Source organism: Haliaeetus leucocephalus, unplaced genomic scaffold (assembly GCF_000737465.1).
Source record: "Haliaeetus leucocephalus isolate CR32 unplaced genomic scaffold, Haliaeetus_leucocephalus-4.0 Scaffold144, whole genome shotgun sequence".
NCBI classification, from domain to species: Eukaryota; Metazoa; Chordata; class Aves; order Accipitriformes; family Accipitridae; genus Haliaeetus; species Haliaeetus leucocephalus.
Genome location: NW_010972580.1, coordinates 2,345,320 through 2,363,247, shown reverse-complemented (window position 1 = coordinate 2,363,247; position 17,928 = coordinate 2,345,320). Strand labels below are relative to the sequence as shown.

The 17,928-nt window shown below is 57.5% G+C and overlaps 1 protein-coding gene across 1 annotated transcript; it reads right to left on the bottom strand.

Moving 5' to 3' along the window:
* Positions 1-570: 570 nt before the first annotated feature.
* ACE (angiotensin I converting enzyme) lies at positions 571-17,698 on the bottom strand. The gene is made up of 25 exons (XM_010561366.1): positions 17,489-17,698; positions 13,931-14,098; positions 12,432-12,519; positions 12,064-12,207; positions 11,626-11,817; positions 11,370-11,467; positions 10,663-10,835; positions 10,140-10,363; positions 8,553-8,697; positions 8,159-8,257; positions 7,803-7,925; positions 7,121-7,332; positions 6,455-6,591; positions 5,994-6,152; positions 5,514-5,601; positions 5,166-5,309; positions 4,749-4,940; positions 4,312-4,409; positions 3,845-4,017; positions 3,158-3,381; positions 2,781-2,925; positions 2,477-2,575; positions 1,933-2,055; positions 1,049-1,236; positions 571-767 (listed from the first exon to the last, which is right to left on the bottom strand). Exons 1-25 carry the CDS (start codon positions 17,696-17,698, stop codon positions 571-573), a joined length of 3,843 nt encoding a protein of 1,280 aa, XP_010559668.1.
* Positions 17,699-17,928: the final 230 nt, after the last annotated feature.

Genomic DNA, 17,928 nt, shown 5'->3' with positions numbered 1-17,928 from the left:
GTGTTGCCCCAAAGCCAGGCTGGTCCCCAGGGATTTGTATTTGCACTGGGTTGGGGTGGCAGCTCTCCTGCTTGAGAGCCCTGTCCCACTGAGATCCCAGCCCACCTGAAAGAAGGAGCCGAGCTGCTGTTCTGAGGGTGGCAAGACATGGGTTTATTTTTCATCCATGCAAGCGAACAGCCTGGCAAGAGGCAAACTGGGGGTGGGAATGTGTTCTGTCTCTCCCCAAACTGCCCTCTGTCACTTGAAGTCTCTGTGGCTTTGCCCATGGGTTGGAGATGGCTGGTGGGTGCCCAGACTGGACCGGCTCCTAGCCCTGGGTGCAGGGGCAGCTCCGTGCCTGCCGGTGCCCAAATTTCTCTTTCCCCTGATGCATACCTTGACAAATAAATAGCTCTTTTCTGCTTTGGCTCTTGCATAGTGGAAAAAAACCTCTGACCTGATTGGAGAGAGGAGTACTGGGCCGTGGAAACCCATGGCTTCATTGGCAAATGTGCCCATGGCATAGCTGCCAGCGTGGCGAAATGCCCATGCCTGCACCCTGTCCGTGCTCCCCTGCTGATGGCTGTCTTATTTCAGTTCCATTTCTGAGCTGGATTTGAAGGCCTTTCTCCTGGTTGAGAAGAACTTGACACCCAAGAAGATGGTGGTGATTAGGAAGACGAGTGCCAGGGCGAGCAGGACCCAGGCACCTGCTGAGGCTTGATTGCTGGCCAGGGACATGCCCAGGAAATCAGTTTGGCTGGCGCTGGCTTGGGCTGGAGTGGCTGGAAAATGGAGAAATGAGGGACATGGTTGGTATCGGTGGCTCTGGGCTGGGGTGTGTTGAGTCACCAGCTCCCCCTTTGCTGGTATCTTGGATGCCCTGTCCCATTTAGACTCAGCTCCATGGGAAATCAGGGAAAAGCATCCAAACACCCTGTGGTTTTTGGAGTGGCCAAGGGGCACCAAGACAACTCCATCTCTTCCACATGCCTCATCCTGGCCCTGGTGAGGGCTGAGCTCTGCCCCATCATGGACCTGCTGTGCTTGGCTGAGCCCTGTATACCTGTGTAAGGAGTCCAGCTGTACTCAGGCCAGCCCAGGACCTCCCCGTTCTTCTTGTTCTCCTCCACCAGCCATGTCATGAGCGGCTCAAAGTAGCTCATCAGGGCATCAGCTGACATGTTGGGCTGCCCAGTAATAACCTCCATGGCTTTGGGCCACGGCTTGCTGAAACCCAGCTTCAGGGCCTCCCTGTGGCAGGAGAAAACAGCTCCAGTGGGTTCCCCATCATCCTCTCGGCCACCAGTCCCAGTGGGCTCCCCATCATCCTCTCGGCCACCAGTCCCAGTAGGTTCCCCATCGCACTCTTGGCCACCAGCCCTTCCCTTTTCCCCAGGGTTTGGGCCTCTTGCTATCAGCAGCCCTGGGTACAGTGTGTGCCCCCAGCACTGCAGGACTGCCAGCCCAGGGCACAGGGAAGGAGGTTTTGTCTGGGGCAAGGTGGGGGGGGCGGGCAGGGGTTGCATGGATTAAAGCCCTCCAGTGAATCCAGCCTGATGCAGAGCAGTTCCTGGGTGAAAGAGTTAACTTTGCAGGTGCTTTTCTTGAAGCAAGAGGTTGTTTTCCCTAAGGAACAGGGGGCTGCGGAGGAGGAGGAGGAGGAGGAGGAGGAGGAGAAGGAGGAGGACGGAGGGAGACTTCCACCTGCCAGGGTCCCAGCTACCATCTAGTGGCTGCTTTTGCAATCACAGCCCCAGCACCCAGCCCAAGGTGCCCCTGGCTGGGGTCCCTCCTGCCCCCACCCCAGGGCCGTGGAGCAGAGCATCCCATGCTGGGGCAGGGAGGGGATGGATGACCAGGGGCTGCGCTGCCTCCTGTCTTTAGGAGGCTGGCTTTAAGGTTTTTGGGGGCATCAATGTCTTGTCTTTGCCCTGCCCACACACCTACCCCAAGATCTTCCCAGCCTCCTTGGACTGGTAGATGTCACACTTGTGCAGGGGACCCGTGTGCTTGGCTGCCGCACAGAGCGCCTGGTGGAACTGGAACTGGATCACAAAGCTGACAAAGTACCTGGTGGGGGGTGGAGAGGGGTGAGGACATGGGAATGGACCCTACTAGTGGCTGTGCAAGAGATGATGTGGCCTCCCTCATCCCCCGGTTGTACCCTCCCGGTCTGGAGGAGCATCACTGGCTTTGGAGCTCCACCTGCATCAACTCAGTCCAATCTGCTGATGGCATTTCTCCTTTAACATGTGTTTTATGGCTGCCTGGGTGGATGAGCCCATCCTCCTCAGATAGGGAGAAATTCCCCCAAATCCAGCCTTCCTCTCCCAGGTTCTGTCACGGTCCCCAGAGCTTCCCAGCACCCTCAGGGTGGTACCACCAAGCATCCCACCAGCCATGAAACAAGGTGCCATCACTGGCATCTGAACTGGAGATCCTGCTTCTGTGTCCAAGTGGTGTCCCTCCTGCCCCAGTCCTGCTTGCTTACCTGATGTAGGGGACGTTGGCAGGGATGTGAAACTTTGCCCCAGGGTCAAAGTCATCTTCAGACCTTGGTGCTGGTGGGCACAAGCCCTGGTACTTCATCCTGGGCCAGAGAGGGAGAGTTAGCCCAGCATGGGGAGGAGAAGCTGGGGTAAGCTGGGAGGGGACACAGCAGGGTGTCAGGACAGTGTGAGGGGTTATGTATCCCATTGTGTCCCATTGCAGCCAACTGGACCACAGGGAGAAAACACCCAGCAGGATGATGGCCAAGGCCCTTGCACCAAAGAGGGGTCTGAATTCAAGCACACCTGAGGTTCCACCACTGCTGGTTGTACTCGTCCTCCTTGATCCGCCCATCAAACACCTTCCAGCGCCACTGGTCCATGAGGTACCCGAAGGGCAGGAAGGCGATTTTGTCCAGGGCAATGCTCATCAGGTAGTTAATGTCACTTTCTGCCCAAGGTGGGAAGGTGTGAGCAAGGCAATGCTGTACCCACCTCTCCACCCTGTATGGGTCATTCTGCCCAAGAGCAGGGTGTCCTCACCAGATCCTGTCCCCTCCATGCATACAAATCCACCATGCATGTCCCTTCCACCCTGCCCAGCCCATCCTGACCCTCTGCATTTCCAGCTGCCCCCAGCAACACCCCCACCTTTGCCGTGTGGTGCTCCCCTGTCAGCTCACCTTTGTTGTCCGTGACTTTGTCCAGCAGATTGATGCTGTGCAGGTGCTTGGGGGTAGAGACGGACAAAGCCATGACATCCCCGACGGCTTCATGGAAGCCAGGGTTGGCCCCATCGCGGAACGAGATGGGCTGGTCCATGTACTGCAGGAAGTACTGGACGTGGCCCATCTCGTGGTGCACTGTGATTAGGTCGTCCATGTTCACCACGGTGCACTGCTTGATCCTGGACCGGGACATGTGGGTTGCGGGGAGAAGAGAGGGCAGTGCTGGGGTGAAAATCTCCAGGAACGATCACACCCTCTTGAGCTCTTTTTCCCTTTGGCCTCCCTTTCCACATGCCCCCACCCCGCAACTGATGCCAGGCTGGGCTGGTCCTACTCAATTGGGTTGGTCTCTCTATTTTCTCCTGCATCTCCTGCTGCCCCTGCCCATTCCCTGTCCCTGTTCACTGCCTTTTCTATTCTGCATGGCAGGGAAGGCATTGATTGCCCTCCATCCACCATGGGGCCTCCTGCTAGCAATGCCCACATCTTGGGTACCAGTGGCAATACCAGAGTGGGGCTGCCACAGCCATAGGGCAAGAGACACTGTGGTGGCATCAGGCCACGTGCCCATATTCTACCAAGTCACTGTTATCTGCCCCAGCACCACGTCAGCTAGGGCCACCACTTGCTCCCCATGGGCACCTGAAGTCCTTGCGGTTGTAGAAGTCCCAGGCTGAGGCGTGACACACCACGTCCCGCCCATCTGCCGGCTTCTCGATCATGGACTTGTCCCAGAACTCCTGCGGCATGGGGATGAGGCCCAGAGAGGTAAAGAAACGGTCCGACTCTTGAAACATCTTCTTGGGTGTCCAGCCCTGGGGAGAGAGCAGACAGAGGACCTGGTGAGGGGCAATGGGGGACGCTAGAGGTGCTGGGTTTGTGGGAAGGATGAGAGGCCAGGGACAGCCTTATTCCTCTGGGCAGGGGAGATCTTTTGGGGGCAGCTAGAGCTGGATCCAGCCCTTGGCATAGCCAGGTGGGTAGAGGATACAGATGAGGCATGGAGGTTTTTTGGCAGCACCAGAACATTTGGCAACATGAGTGGTGACAGCGGCCAAAGGGTGCTGGTCCCAAGGGGCTTGCCCAGAGCAGCCTGGAAAAGCACTGACCTGTTGTTTCATGGCCGGGGTGGCATCCACCTTGGTGGCATCTGGGTAAGGCATCACCAGGTCGAAAATATTGGACCATGACTGGGCCCACATGTTGCCTGGGAAGCACAGGAGGACAATCCATGGCAGGAGGGAGACAGGGAGAGAAGAACAAAGGCAACCAGCTACTCCCAACTCCTGCACAGGATGGATCACCCTGTCTCGTCCCTGCCCTGCCTGCACAAGGGTGATGCAAGCAGTAGCCTGTCTGTGCAGGAGACGTCAAGTCATGCTGAGTGTGTTGCCCTTCCCTGGGACAGGCTGGCCTCTGCAGACCCATCTCATGGGACCTTGGCCCTTTGGCCAGAGCTGAACAGAGACCAGCCTCAACTCTTGACATGACTTGGAGCAAACTATGCCTGGTGGGAGACGCAGCTCTGCTCGAGCAGAGCCCTTACCTAGCAGATGAGCAGGGATGGGACCCTTCAGGTTTATGTGCTCTGCACCATACTTTTTGTATAGGGCTCGGCGTATGTAGGCATGGAGGTTGAGGTACAGGGGCTGCAGCTGCAGGTACAACCTCTCCAGGTCTTCCTCGAAGGTGGGTGTCTCATACAGGGATCTCCAGAAGGCCCCATTGTCTGTGTAGCCTGTGGTAGGGCAAGAGCAGAAGCTGTCAGACACTGCCCTTCTTGGGCAAGTCTTACTGATCAGACACCCCAAGTCCCTCCATATCTATGAGACAGTGGATCTCATGGGAGTTGGTGGGACCTCCACACCCTCAAGATTTTGACCTTCAGTTGGACGATCAGCCCAATCCTCTGCTCACAGGGGGTTAAGACCATGGTGGGTCTCTAAGGGAGTGGGGCACTGACCATTGAGCACGGCTGCCTTGTTGCTCAGTTCCACATATCGCTTGTAGTTGTTCTTGATCTTCTTCCCAGAAGCATCCCGCCAGCCCTTCCAGGCAAAGAGGAGCTCATCATAGTCCCGTGAGGTGGCCATGATGTCTGTGAGGTCTGAAGGGAGAGCAATGAAGCCAAAGTGATGCTGTTGGATGGGCTGGACTGATGCAATGGTGCTAGACCCAACGTGCTGCTCAGGGGCCATCACAGAGAAGGGGGAAGGCCCCTTCATGACCTTTCTCCATGCCCATATTAAAAAAATTCCCTCCTTTCTGGGCTTGTTGCAGATGACTCACTGCACACCCTGCCAGATCTTACCAGGATCCAGTGGGTGACAGGTTTTGTTCTCTCTGCAGACCTTGGCTACACTGTACGTGGTCTCCATATCTGAGAGGAGGGTGTTATACTGCAAAGAAAATCAGATCATGTGAGCTGGTTATCCTTGCTCTTGCTCTTGGAGAATGTCACAGCCCATTGAGATGTTCTCAGGTATTTTCCTCTGGTCCCTTCCAAGGCCCCCAAATGGAGACAAAGTGGAGTTAATACAAGAGGGACTGGGGCCAACAAGCAACGTGCCAAGCAGCCAGGCCCCACTGCAGCCTGGGATAGGCAACCTTTGGGTGGGAAACCCTGGAGACAAGGACCTTGGCTTTGTGTAGAAGGTACCAAACTATCACCTCGTTCAAGGGCAGGGGGTGGCTGCCCAGTGGCATTTCCTAAAGTTTGGGAGAAGCCTGTGTCTCCACACAGGGTAGTGGCAAGGGACACCCCATCCTGCTCTGTCCCCTTGCAGCTCACCTCCTTCAGCTCATTCTCAGGCAGGGCTGCCCTCTCAATGACACTCAGCTTCTTGAGGATGCGCGTGACACTTTGGTCCTGGAAGTCGGAGGGGTCGAACTGCCTGGCCCTCATGCCGTACTCAAGGGTGTGCTTAGACATGGCCAAGTTCTTGTCCAGCTGCAAGGGCAGGAGGAGACAGAAGAGGAGTTACTTTGAGGACATCCCTGAGACACAAGCCATCCCTAGAAACACCACCTGGCATGCCATGACTGACAACCTCCCTCTGGCTGTCCTTGTGGCTACCTCATGGCACAACGAGGGTTTTCATGGAAAAGGCACCTCCTGGTTGGGAACATTACCCTTTGGCTAGGGGCAGAGGCTGCCCTGGGTTTCAGAGCTCAGCTGAAACATGCCCTGGGTACCAACTGCCTGCCTTGGCTGCTGCCTCTCCCCACACAGCCCCAGGATTGTTCCCATACCATGATCTCCTTGTTGTGGTTGGTGATGTTGGTGTTGTAGGCCCAGGATGCCTCAGTGTAGGTGTTCCACACTGCCTCGGCCGTGCTGTTGTACTCAGACAAGAATGCTTTAGCTTGTGCTTCATCTGCTATTTTGTCTAGAGGAGTAGATAAATGGGGGAAAGAGGGGGGAAGGTCAGGAGAGTCCTTCTCTTTGAAAGAGCACAACCCCATAGAGAAGCCATGGCTGAGCTTTTCCCAGAACTGCAGGTCCATTGAAGGATGCCACAACTTGGCAGCAGGTTGAGCCAAGAAATGAGGGCGGAGGGGCACTGCTGGGGTGTCCCATTGGGCACAGGATGGGATAACAGGACAAGCTGCATGCCCTAGACCCTCCCATGTGAGCAGAAAGGATGCAGCTGAAAACAGATGCCCTGTCACACCATGGCTGGTGGCATTGCTACAGTGGCAGGGCCACAGCTTCAGACAACAGTATGTCAAGGGGTTGGCTAATGGCAGTTGCTTCCTCCACAACATGGAGCTGGTTCTTTCTCCTTCCTGGCATGGAGACCTCCTCCACCCACAGCAGAGACCTTCCTCAGCACTGTCCTGCCTGAGGGTTAATGATGTCCCTCGGGACACCTCTTCCTGCCCCTCCCCAGACCCAGGATTGAGCTGCAGCCTTACCAATGCCTTCAGGGTAGCCTTCAGGGATGGGGGGGCGCCAGTCAAATTCAGGCCAGCCCAGCACCTCATTTGTCTTGTTGTTCTGCTCCTGAAGCCAGTTGGTGACAGGGCTGAAGTACTCCAGGAGGGCCCCAGCGTCCATCTTATCCGTGCCAGTGAGGTTGAACAAGATTTCCTGCCACGACTTGGAAGACCCAGCTTTCAACACTTCCCTACAGAGGAGCGGGTCAGCAAAAGCCAGCATGAGGCCAGGGGATGGATGGCAGAAAAGCAGTGGTGGTGTCTCAGCATCACAAGGGCTGAAGGTGCTATTCCCGAGTGGGACGTGAAACTGGAAACTTCCTCTGAAGCCCCCATCTGTCCTGCATATGGGGACTGAGGACTCCCCATCACATACTCATGCATTTGTTAACCCCCAGGAAGTCAATAGGAACTAAATGTGCTTTAGTGACCTCTTGTCTGGGTGGGAGCTCATCACACGGACAATAGCAGTACTCTGGTGAGGACCACCCACCCTACCCCAGTGCTTCCATGTATTTCCATCCATCCATCTGCAAAGCTATTTCTCCAGCCACCTCCATAGCCACTTTTCCTTCCTTTCTTCTTTTCTTCCTTTGCACACCATCAGCTTCCACGCGCACATCTGCCCCTGGCGATTGTCCCAACCCTCCTCTGTTCCCACCTGAGTTTGGCTCCAGCCTCTTTGGACATGTAGATGTCACAGGTGTGCAGGGGACCGCTGTGGTTGGCCGCCTGGCATAGCGCCTTGTGAAACTGGAACTGGAGGATGAAGCTCACAAAGTACCTGCCAAGGAAGGCCATAAAGGTGACCACTGGGGACAAAGGGAAGCAGACAAGTCCCAGGGCATGGGGGAAGGCACCCAGCCGCACATCAGCTTCCCACCATTTGTGGTCCCAAGCATTGGATGGTCTCTGTGTCTTGAGCAGGAGCAACGTGTCCCAGTCCCTGCCCACAGAGCTGAGCTCCCACTCCCTCTGCTCCCCAAGCCTCCGTCCCCTTGCCAGCACTTCCTCTACCTGATGTAAGGAGTGTTCCCAGGGATGTGGTACTTTGCTCCAGGGTCAAAGTTGCTTTCGTTCCTTGAAATCGGAGCACAGATACCCTGGTATTTGGTTCTGTAGACAACAGAGAACAAAAGCATGAGCATGGAAATAAGGAGTCAGAAGAATCAAGGCAGGGAATGGAAAGGAAGGCACAGTGCTGAAGAAATCTGCACAATTAGAGCGTGCTTCCAGGTATTTCCATCTGTCCATCCACCCACCCATCTATCCATCCACCCACCCATCTATCCATTGGTCTCCAGCCATCTCCATGGCTAATTTTTCCTTTTTTCCTTCCTTTCTTCTTTCCTGCCTTCCTTTCCTTCCCCAGCTTCCACACCCCCATCCACCCTTGGTGACTATCCTCTACCTCAGATACCACCAGTCATAGTTGTAACGGTTTGGGGGCGTGCGGCCATTGAACACGTTCCAGCGCCACTGGTCGATGAGGTAGCCAAAGGGTAGGAAAGCAATCTTCTCCAAGGCCATCTTCAGCAGATAGTTGATGTTGCTCTCTGCATGAAACAGAGCCTGAACCAGGTTGGGAAGGAGTATGGCTGGACAGTACTATGGCCACTAGACTTTTTGTGGGCAAGAGAGTGAGCAGATCTGGATGAGAAATGAGGACAGCATTTCAATATGTAATTTTGGTCCCTAGAGAAGGCTGTGTAGGATACAGGAGGTTTCTCTAGATACGGCTCCTACTTGGGGCAACATCTGCCTTTTTACTGAGTGGGGACAATGGGAGCGACAAGCACAGTGTCTCCTTACTTCCAGCCTGGCTCTCAGAGTGAGAAGGTCTTTGTTGAGTGTAGTTCTAATTACCCTGGGGCCTCAGGGTGAAGGGAATTTGATCTGCAGGGCTGTCACACCACTGCAAAGGATCTCGTGGTTTAGACCCAGAGTCAACTCTAGGACAGGCACCACCATATCATGGGGAGCACAGGGGATGATGACATCTGACATCTTTCCCCATTGCCTTGAGGAAACCCAGGGAAAGAAGGTTGGCGGAGGACCCGCTGGAGACCCAGCTGAAGCTGTGGGGTCAGAGAGGGGTAGGCAGCACTGCCCTGAGGGTCTACTGGCTGCCATCACCATGGTGGCACGGCTGCCAAAGGCTGGTTAGTCGGGCAGCGATGCCTCGAGGCAGGGACCATCTGCTCTGTGGTGTTCACGCAGCATTGGCCCAGTGCTCTTGGCTGCTGCGATGGCTTCCCTGTCATGAAACGTATTTAATGACAAGGCAGGAGGATCCCAGGACCGTCCCTCCTCCGCAAAGCAGCTGCCTGCGGCAGGAGTCTGCAAATGCTTGGTTTCCTCTGCCACCGTCTGCTTTGACGTGTCGGCTGAGAGACGTTGGGCGGGGGGAGAGACTCTTGCCAAGCCGGGCAGTGCCCTGCGGCGACAAGTCCTCCTCCACTGTGCCGGCTGGCAGGCAGACACGTCACCCGCTGACTGTCCTCATGACTGCGCACGTAAGCGCTCAGTGCCTCCTCCGCAGAGCTACACCGGGAGCTCCTGAGGTGGATGTTTCTTGGCGAGGGAAGGGGAAACACTGGAAAGGTCAAAGCCGATCAAGCACAGAGATGCTGCTTTCAGGTTTGGGGCTCTGATGGAGAGGGAAGGGAACAGACAGGCTCTGGAGAGCATCCCTGCTGCCCTTGAGGGTGAAGAGGATGGATCCATGAAGGGTCCTACATGGACTCATGGAGCCAAGAAGGGGTTATGCATGGACCCATGGAGACAAGATGGATCTTACATGGACCCATGGAGACAAGAAGGATTTGTGCATGGAACCAGACATGGGTGAAAGGCACACAACCAGCCATAGGGTCTTGCCTGCTCTGGGCTGCGTTGCCAGACTGCAGCCCACCCTGGCATGTCCCAAACCCTTCCTGGTGCATGGGCAGTGCCTAAGCCCTCCAGGCCATCCAGCTCCCGAGGGCGGCTGCCATACCTGTGTCCTCAGTGGCATTGTTGAGGAGACCAATTTTCTTGAGGTGGCTGGGGGTGGAGACAGACAGGGACATGACATCGCCGATGGCCTCATGGAAGCCAGGGTTGGCCCCGCTGCGGAAGGAGACGGGCTGGTCCTTGTACTGCAGGTAGTACTGGACGTGGCCCATCTCGTGGTGCACCGTGAACAGCTGCTCCATGGTCACCGTCGTGCACTGCTTGATCCTGCCGGGTGGAAACAGAGCATCGCCTGAGCTGGGTGAGGGACCCTGGCTGCCTGTGCAGACCCTCGATGGGAAGGACCCTCCAGAGTCCCTGAGAGGGTGGCAGCACCCCATGGGGAAGGGAAAAGACCCAGTGGAGGGGAAGGCAGGGCAGCGTGGTGCCCCAAGACCTTACCCCAGCAGGTGACAGATTGGGCTGCATGGACAGGCTGGGGGTACCCAAAATGGTGACCACCAAGGGGGATGGAGGAGGGACTTACCCGCCCTGTAAGTCCTGGGCCCCTGCATGTCCCCACGCACCTGAAGTCCTTGCGGTTGTAGAAGTCCCAGGCTGAAGCGTGACACACAACCTCCCGCCCATCCGTTGGCTTCTCAAGCATGGACTTCTCCCAAAACTCGGGGGGCATCTCCAGCAGCCCCAGGGAGGTGAAGAACGCCTCTGAGACCCGGAACATGCGCATGGCATTCCAGCCCTGGTGGGCAGCAGGCAGTAGGTTACGACTGTGGAAGGGGCTGACAATGCCCTGGACATCATTGCCTCTGATGCTCTCCCAGCACCATGGGGATGAGGTGGTCCCCTCTAAGGGACCAGGGTCCTGCCCCTCTCACTCTGATGGGGACCCCTGGCACCAGAAATGGGGTGAGCATTCCTAAGAACCACTGAACAGTGGTGCTGACACCCAGCGTGGACAGAATAGGGGAGCAGGGCTGATGCCCCAGGAAGGCTTGGAGCTGTGTGATGGTGTGGACACAGCCCCCAACCCGGGAACTGGCACCAGTCCCACCACACTGTCCTTCCTCTTTGCCCACCCACTGCCTCTTTGGTCATTGTCAGAGGGGGAGTGGGGTCATTACTTTATCCCTTCCCCTCCCAGACATGGCTTTTCTGCTGTCCCCTATGAGGTATGAGAAACCACTCATGTGGGGTCAATGTTATGTGCAAGCCCTGGCCAGCACCCCCTGTTTTTGTCCCCCTGGTGCCACCAGTGAGTCCCTCAGTCCATTACCTGCTGCACCATGGTGCTCGTGACGTCAAGGTTGGGCTTCCCAGGGTAGGGGACCATCAGGTCATAGATGTTGTTCCACTGCTGAGCCCACATGTTGCCTGAGGAGAGAAAACAGCTGGAGCGGACCTGGTGGTAGGTCGGGAGGAAAAGAAACACAGTGACAACTGGGACCTCCCTGTCCCACTATGGCCCTGCGTGTGCCCCTCTGTCCTCACCAGCACCCATGGGCACAGGCTGGGAGGGTCCCTCCTCTTACCGAGGAGGTGAGCGGGGATGGGACCCTTCAGGTTGATGTATTTGGGGCCGTAGTAGTCATAGAGCTTCCTCCGGACGAAGGCGTGCAGGTTGAGGTAGAGTGGCTCCAGCTGGTTGTAGAGATGCTCCAGGTCATCCTCGAAGGAGACTGAGTCGTACCAGGAGCGCCAGTAGCTTCCCGTGTCCTCAAATCCTGCCAGGGAGGCAGTGATGACGCCCGGCACTGGCCCCCGCTGGCTTCTTCCCGACCCAGCCCCAAGAGCTGGGACCCGGGGACAGCAGTAGGGTTTTTGCCCCTTCTCCAAAGTGTTGGCACCGGGGAAATGGAAGTTGGATGCCCAGCTGCATGCGGGATGGGGAGAGCAGCAGGGCATCCCATTGCCCCAGTTCCCACCCCTGATCCCTGACCACCCCCTGCATCCCCCCATCCCGCTCATACCATCCATCCGATAGGCCTCGTTGCTCAGCTTCACGAACTCCTCGTACTTGGCACGCAGCGGGTTGCCTGCGGCATTATGCCACCCCTCCCAGGCATAGAGCAGCTTCTTGTAGCTGCGGGAGGTGGCCATGATGTCCGAGATGTCTGGGACAGAGGGGACAAGTAGTACATGAGAGAGGGGCAGGAGGAGGTCACATCCCACCACAGCTCTGCAGAGGTGCCACCACCATTGTGCCAGACCCAGGACAACCCTGATGAACATGGATGGGACCTGCCAACCCCAGCCTCCTGGGGATGTGGGGACCAGGACAAACTCATGGCCATAGGGTGCTCAGCACCCTGCAGGCGTGGAGGGACAAGGACTATACCTGGCTCCAGCTCCCAGCAGGTACTGTTGGTCAGGCACACCTTGGCCGTGGAGTAGATTTTGTCCATGTTGCTCAGGATGGTGTTGTACTGCGGGGAAGGAGAAGACACTGGGGCTGGAAGGGGATGGGAATGGCCCTTCAGGAGGGATCTACAGAATTCCCAGCTCCGGAGCATGTGTGTGTGTGTTTGGACGGATATGGAGGAACATCGGTGTGTTTACCCAGCACGTTTTTGGTGAGATAAGCATGTTATCACCCAGAGTTTTACACTCTTTGCATGGTGGGAGCAGGGAGGCTCTTTGGGATAGACAACCCCTGCACAGCTGCTCACCAAACCCCCCTCAAATGTGGCGTGAGGGCTCACGGTGTCCCGGAGCGGGACTATTTATAAAACTCTTTGTCAGCAGGGCTGCGGCACGGCCTGTTTATCTAAGCGGGTAAAACAAAACAAAACGAAAAAAACCCCATAAGAAAAGCAGGAGGAGGAGGGGGATTTATTTCTGTGAACTTCAACAACAGCAAACAATAGCAACAGGAGGTTTCCTGGAACCTGCCTGGGGAGTCCATTCCCAGGGAAGGAAATTCCTCCTCTCTGTCCCTCTCTGCTCCCATTTCTCTGCTCTGGCTTGGGAAGAGGAGATGGAGATAGGGGACGGTGGTGGCTGTGGGATGGAGCTGCCTGGGGACAGGGGAGAAATGACTGATGTGCAGGGAGGAGACGTGGTGATGTCTGTTATCTGGGAGAGGGCAGGGATGGGTTTCCTGGAAGGAACCAGGGCTAGCACTTCTCTGGAAAGGGTTGTATCGCTGGGCTTTGCCAGGGTTTTGGTGGGGAGGGCTGTCAGGGAGCCATGGGCCAGGATGGAGGGGATGGGAGTGCCAGCGTCCCCATGCTCATGCGGAGGCAACTGGCTGCCAGTGTCAGCCTGGGCTGGGCAATATTTTCATGCGTGGATATTGAAATCATGTCGCGTTTAGGTAAACTACCCTGAAAGCTCAGGACCATGATGGGAAATGCTCAGGATGTCCTGAAGTCCCCAGCACGGAACTGTGTCACCAAGGCACAGCATTTCTGGGCTCGCAGGGAGGGGTCAGGAGCCAGGTGGCTCAGGAGCCCTCCTTTTCAGTATCCCTGAGGAACCTCGGGGTGGGGGGGGTCGAGCCAGCTGGCCCCCGGCCATGGACACAGCCTGGCTGGTCTCCAGGTGACGCCCAGGACTGCTCTGTGTAAGCAGGAAATCTCCAGTTACTACTGGGATAGCTCTGAGACGAGGTTAGGGCTGGATAACGGGGCAAGCAGGCACCCCACGTTCCCCAGAGATAGCACGCCATCTCCACCCTCCATCATCGTCTTCCCTGTGCAGAGGCCAGAGAGACCATCCAAAATGCAAGGGAGAGGCAATGGGCCAGCAACAAAGTCTGGGGGCTTGGGAAACATCCCTTTAAGGGGGTTCACAGCACCCCAGCAATGCCCAGGGCTTCGCCGGCACCTCACCTACCTTCTCTCTCCTCTCCAGGGGTAGGTTGGAGGGTCCCAGGGTCTGGATGGAGCCAATGATTTTCCTCAGCTGCGGGTCACTGAAATTGCTCCAGATGCTGCCGTAGAGCTCCTTGGCTTTCTTCCCCCACAGCTCCATGAAGTTTTGCTCCTCCAGCGATGCCTGGACCTGCATGGCAAGAGGGGACATGGAGACTCAGGACCAGCCCTGGGACATGCCACCACCCAGGCGACAGTTTGGGGGGGCTGGATTCAGACCCACGAGGGTTTGTGGGAGCCAGAGGGGATGGGACACGAGGTGGCAAGCAGGGCTGTCCCCGGTCCGTGACATTCATAGATAGAGACATCAGCTTCCAGTCGACATGTCAATGTCTGCAGCCCCCGCTCGCCTGCAGCGCTCCCGGCGAGCACCCGCCAAGGTGGCCTTTGCCGATGTTTTTGGAGGTGGCTCTGGGGTGTCGTGGCCTGGATGGGGTGGGGATGCTGGGACAGGGGTGTCCACGCCGTGTGGGCAGGGTGTCCAGGTGCTCCTGTGCTGGCTCTGGCAGCTGCCAGACTCCAGTTTCAGAAGGAGGTTTGAAGCCTGGCTTCATTTTATTTCTATTCCTGCTGTTTCTCACCTTTGCAGACGCCCAAAGGAAAGCTACAAAGATGCCACGTTCACTTTTCACCTTCCTATACCTCCTTGCTAGGTCTATACATTTCTCCTTTGGCTGTCTGCAGCCCATGCCCTAGAAGTGCCACATCTGGGTTTCACCTTGCAGAGGGGCACCCATTTGCACCGAGACCCTGGTTTTGGGTCTCTCCCTGTTACCCATCTCCTGCCAGCCCTGACGTCCCTTCCCAGGGCCGTGGGATGGCCGGGAGCTGCCTGCACTGTGGGGGGTTATTTAGGCAGCTGGAGCTGTGGCCAGCGGCCACGATTTTGGGATGGGGTGTATTGTGGGCAGTCGCATCCCAGCCTGGCCAGTGTCAGCTGTATTTTTGGGAAACATTGACCTTTCAAGAGTGTCCCAGCTTGGGCGATGCACAGGATGGAGTGAGAAGGTGCAGAGCGCCTGTTTGCTGTCTGGGTGCTGTCCCACCATGATTTATGGAGCTCATTAGTTGTTATTCCTGGCATTTTTAGCCTGGCTTCAACAAGCCTGGCTTGTTTTATTTTAATCTTCACGTTCCCTCGGCTGGCACTAGGGAGGGAAGGGAGTTACGGTGCGGCAGGTTTAGCAGCTGCCCGGGGCAGGCACCCATATGGCCAGGTGACCCAGGGGCAGGGATGCTGAAAGTGCTGGGTGCCGCTGGCTGTCCACCGCTGGGCACCCACCACCTCCCTCGGACATCCCAGCAGCCAAAGCATCACGCTGGGTACCAGCTGGCCCTGATCCTCCCACCAGCCCCACAGACACCCTGCACTGGAGCAAGATGCTCTTGCATCACCCCACTAAACGGGGGATATCTTTACCGGCTGGGGAGCCGGGGGAGCTGTAGGAAGCAGAGTCCAGCTGTGTTTCATCTTCTCCTTGAACAGGCGCCTGTGTTTGGTCAGGCAAATCGTACCCTAAACTCTCCTGACAGCTCCGGCGGAGCGAGCCGAGGCTGGCGGCACTGCCCAAGACCCCCACGCCACAGCCGTACCCACCAGCCCTGGCCCTTTGCCCCCACAGCTGGGAGCTCTTTCGGTGGGGGGTGCCCCTCTGGGGGGGCTAAGAGGCCCCTGGCTGCCCACAGCCCCCAAGTCTCCCTCCCAAAACCCCCTACGCCAGTCCCTCCCTGCTCCTGGTTGCACAGTGAAGATTCAACAGCACAGGATGTGGCCCAGGGTGCTGGGGCTGCTCTGCCCTGGGCACCCAGAGAAGTCCTGCACCCATGAGAAGCCCCCAAACCCCAAACACCATCTCCATCCTCTTGCCCAGCGCTCCAGCTTGCAGGAGATGGTACATATCCCTCTCCGGCAGCCAGGCTCCCTGTCTGTCATTCCAGCATCCCTCTGTCTGTCCCTGCATGGCTGGGGGCTGCTGCTTCATCGTAGGTCCTGGAGGAACCTGCACCATGGTGGCCCGGCTCGGGTGTTATAGATGTGTCTGGGGTTTTCCTGGTCCAGGGGATCTCCTAAATTCAGCCTTTTGGGTTGTGCCGGCCAGCTGTTAACCCATGAGGAGTCAGTGCGTCCCCGTCCCGCCGCACACCTCCCTGCTGCCCCATCGGTGGGCTGATCTCAGGGGCTGGATCCCCTCCTCATCCTGGGCTGGCTCGGGAGCTTTGACATCGCAGAGAGCACCTGGTCGTGATCCTCGGGCATTTATTAACACAGGAAAGGGTGAAGGCTGGCCTGGAAATGCTTCCTGAGAAAAGTCCATGAAAGGTGCTTTCCTGGCCCTAACCTTGGACTCAGTGTGGCTGGGATGTTCCTGCACTGCCCTAAAGTCCCCAGCCCCACTGAAATACCTGCAGCAGACACCGGATGCCTAACCAGACATGGCGTCAGCTCACCAAAAAAAAAAGGCTGAAGTGGTATTTGGGCGCTCTCGGGTCTCCTGCCATGTTGGCAGCTACCAGACCTGGCCACGACCTTGCCCCTACGCAGAAAGACACGTTTCCTTCCTACTGCGGGACATGCTGTGCTCCCCCCAATCCCTGGGGGATCCGGAGGGGTTTGGGGCTGTATGGCAGCCTTTGAGGTGCGGGGTTGATGTTGGGGTCCCTGAACTGGGGCTGTGCCCCTGGTACTGGGGCAGCCAGCAGCTCCCCGGGCACCGCAAGAACCGAGAAAACCTCTGCAGCCTGTCCAGGCACCGTGATTCCCTGGCCCACGCCGGGCAGGGGCCGTACTGCAGCTCACCCAACCGAGAGCAGCTCCTGGGCTGCTCAAACTCCCTGCCCCGCTAAATCCAGCCCAAACACACGCTAATCCCAGGCAAAACATGCAAATGCCTGTGGGATGCACACAGCATTGCTCCCTGCTGGAACTCTGCCGGCACGTAGCTGGGCTGATAGCTAATTCCCCGTAGCCTGGAGTGCTTTCCCGAAGCTGGCTTCATCCCCTGGGCTGGGGACACAGGGATGAAAGGGTGGCAGCCTCTGTCCTGATGCCACCCCGTCGCTTGTGCGCACTTTGGGCTCCCGGCGTCCGCCCCAAACAAAAAGCCCACGGCACCGGGACTTGGCAGGGCTCTGGCATAGCACAGCACCGGGATGTGGTGGCACTGGGCAGGGACAAGGACACTTGACACCTGACCCCAGTCTGGGAAGGTGGGAAAGGAAAATAGAAGGTGCTTGAAGGAGGCGACCAGCTCTAAAAATAACCTGGGGTCTGTCCCAGGACCGGGGCTGTCACTCCGGTGCAGAAGCTCTCCGAGGACCAATTTGGGGCAAAACCCTGCGGTTCCCGGACTACGAGTCCCAGCCCTGGTTTGCCATCCTGAGGTGCCCAGAAAGGATCCCGCAGGGAGGAAGGGGACCACGCCAAGTGTCCCCACCGTGCCCCAGCCCCCTCCCCGCCCCCAGTAACCCTGGTGTTGGGGACACCCCCGCAGTGACATCACCCCCCCGTCCCGCCACCCACCTGCAGAGCAGCGTTTTCTTCCGTCAGGTTGGTGTAATAATCCCAGCTGGCCGAAACGCTCTTGAAGAGGACGAGCTCAGCCGAGCTGTTGTAGCCACTGGCGAAGAGGATGGCCCCTTCCTCCGTGGGTTCATACTGGAGGGGCTCGAGGCCGGGCTGAAGGGCACCCACCAGGCTCAGCCCCAGCAGCAGCCCCAGCACCGGGGGCATCGCGGCAGGAGCGGTGCACGGAGTGGGGGGGCCCCGTTCGGTGCCTTGCGAGATAGCCTTGCCTCCGCTGCCGGCTGCTTATAAGCCAGCAGCCTTCGCGCAAACCCTGCCCACCGAGCCTGCCTCCCCTCGTAGATAAGACCGGAGCATTTTGCTCTCCCTTCGGCAGCTCCCGGGCTTGCGGGAAGGAGCGGGGAAGCGAGCGCTGCCTTGGGGTACAAAGTCCCTTT

Bases quoted from the DNA above. Each gene is read 5' to 3' on its own strand.
- ACE (XM_010561366.1), bottom strand. From the start codon at position 17,698: ATGCCCCCGGTGCTGGGGCTGCTGCTGGGGCTGAGCCTGGTGGGTGCC. The intron at 10,836-11,369 runs GTAATGGACTGA...GCTGCCCACCAG, and splicing joins CGAGCACCATGGTGCAGCAG to GGCTGGAATGCCATGCGCAT. The intron at 6,592-7,120 runs GTAAGGCTGCAG...CTACTCCTCTAG, and splicing joins AGGCTACCCTGAAGGCATTG to ACAAAATAGCAGATGAAGCA.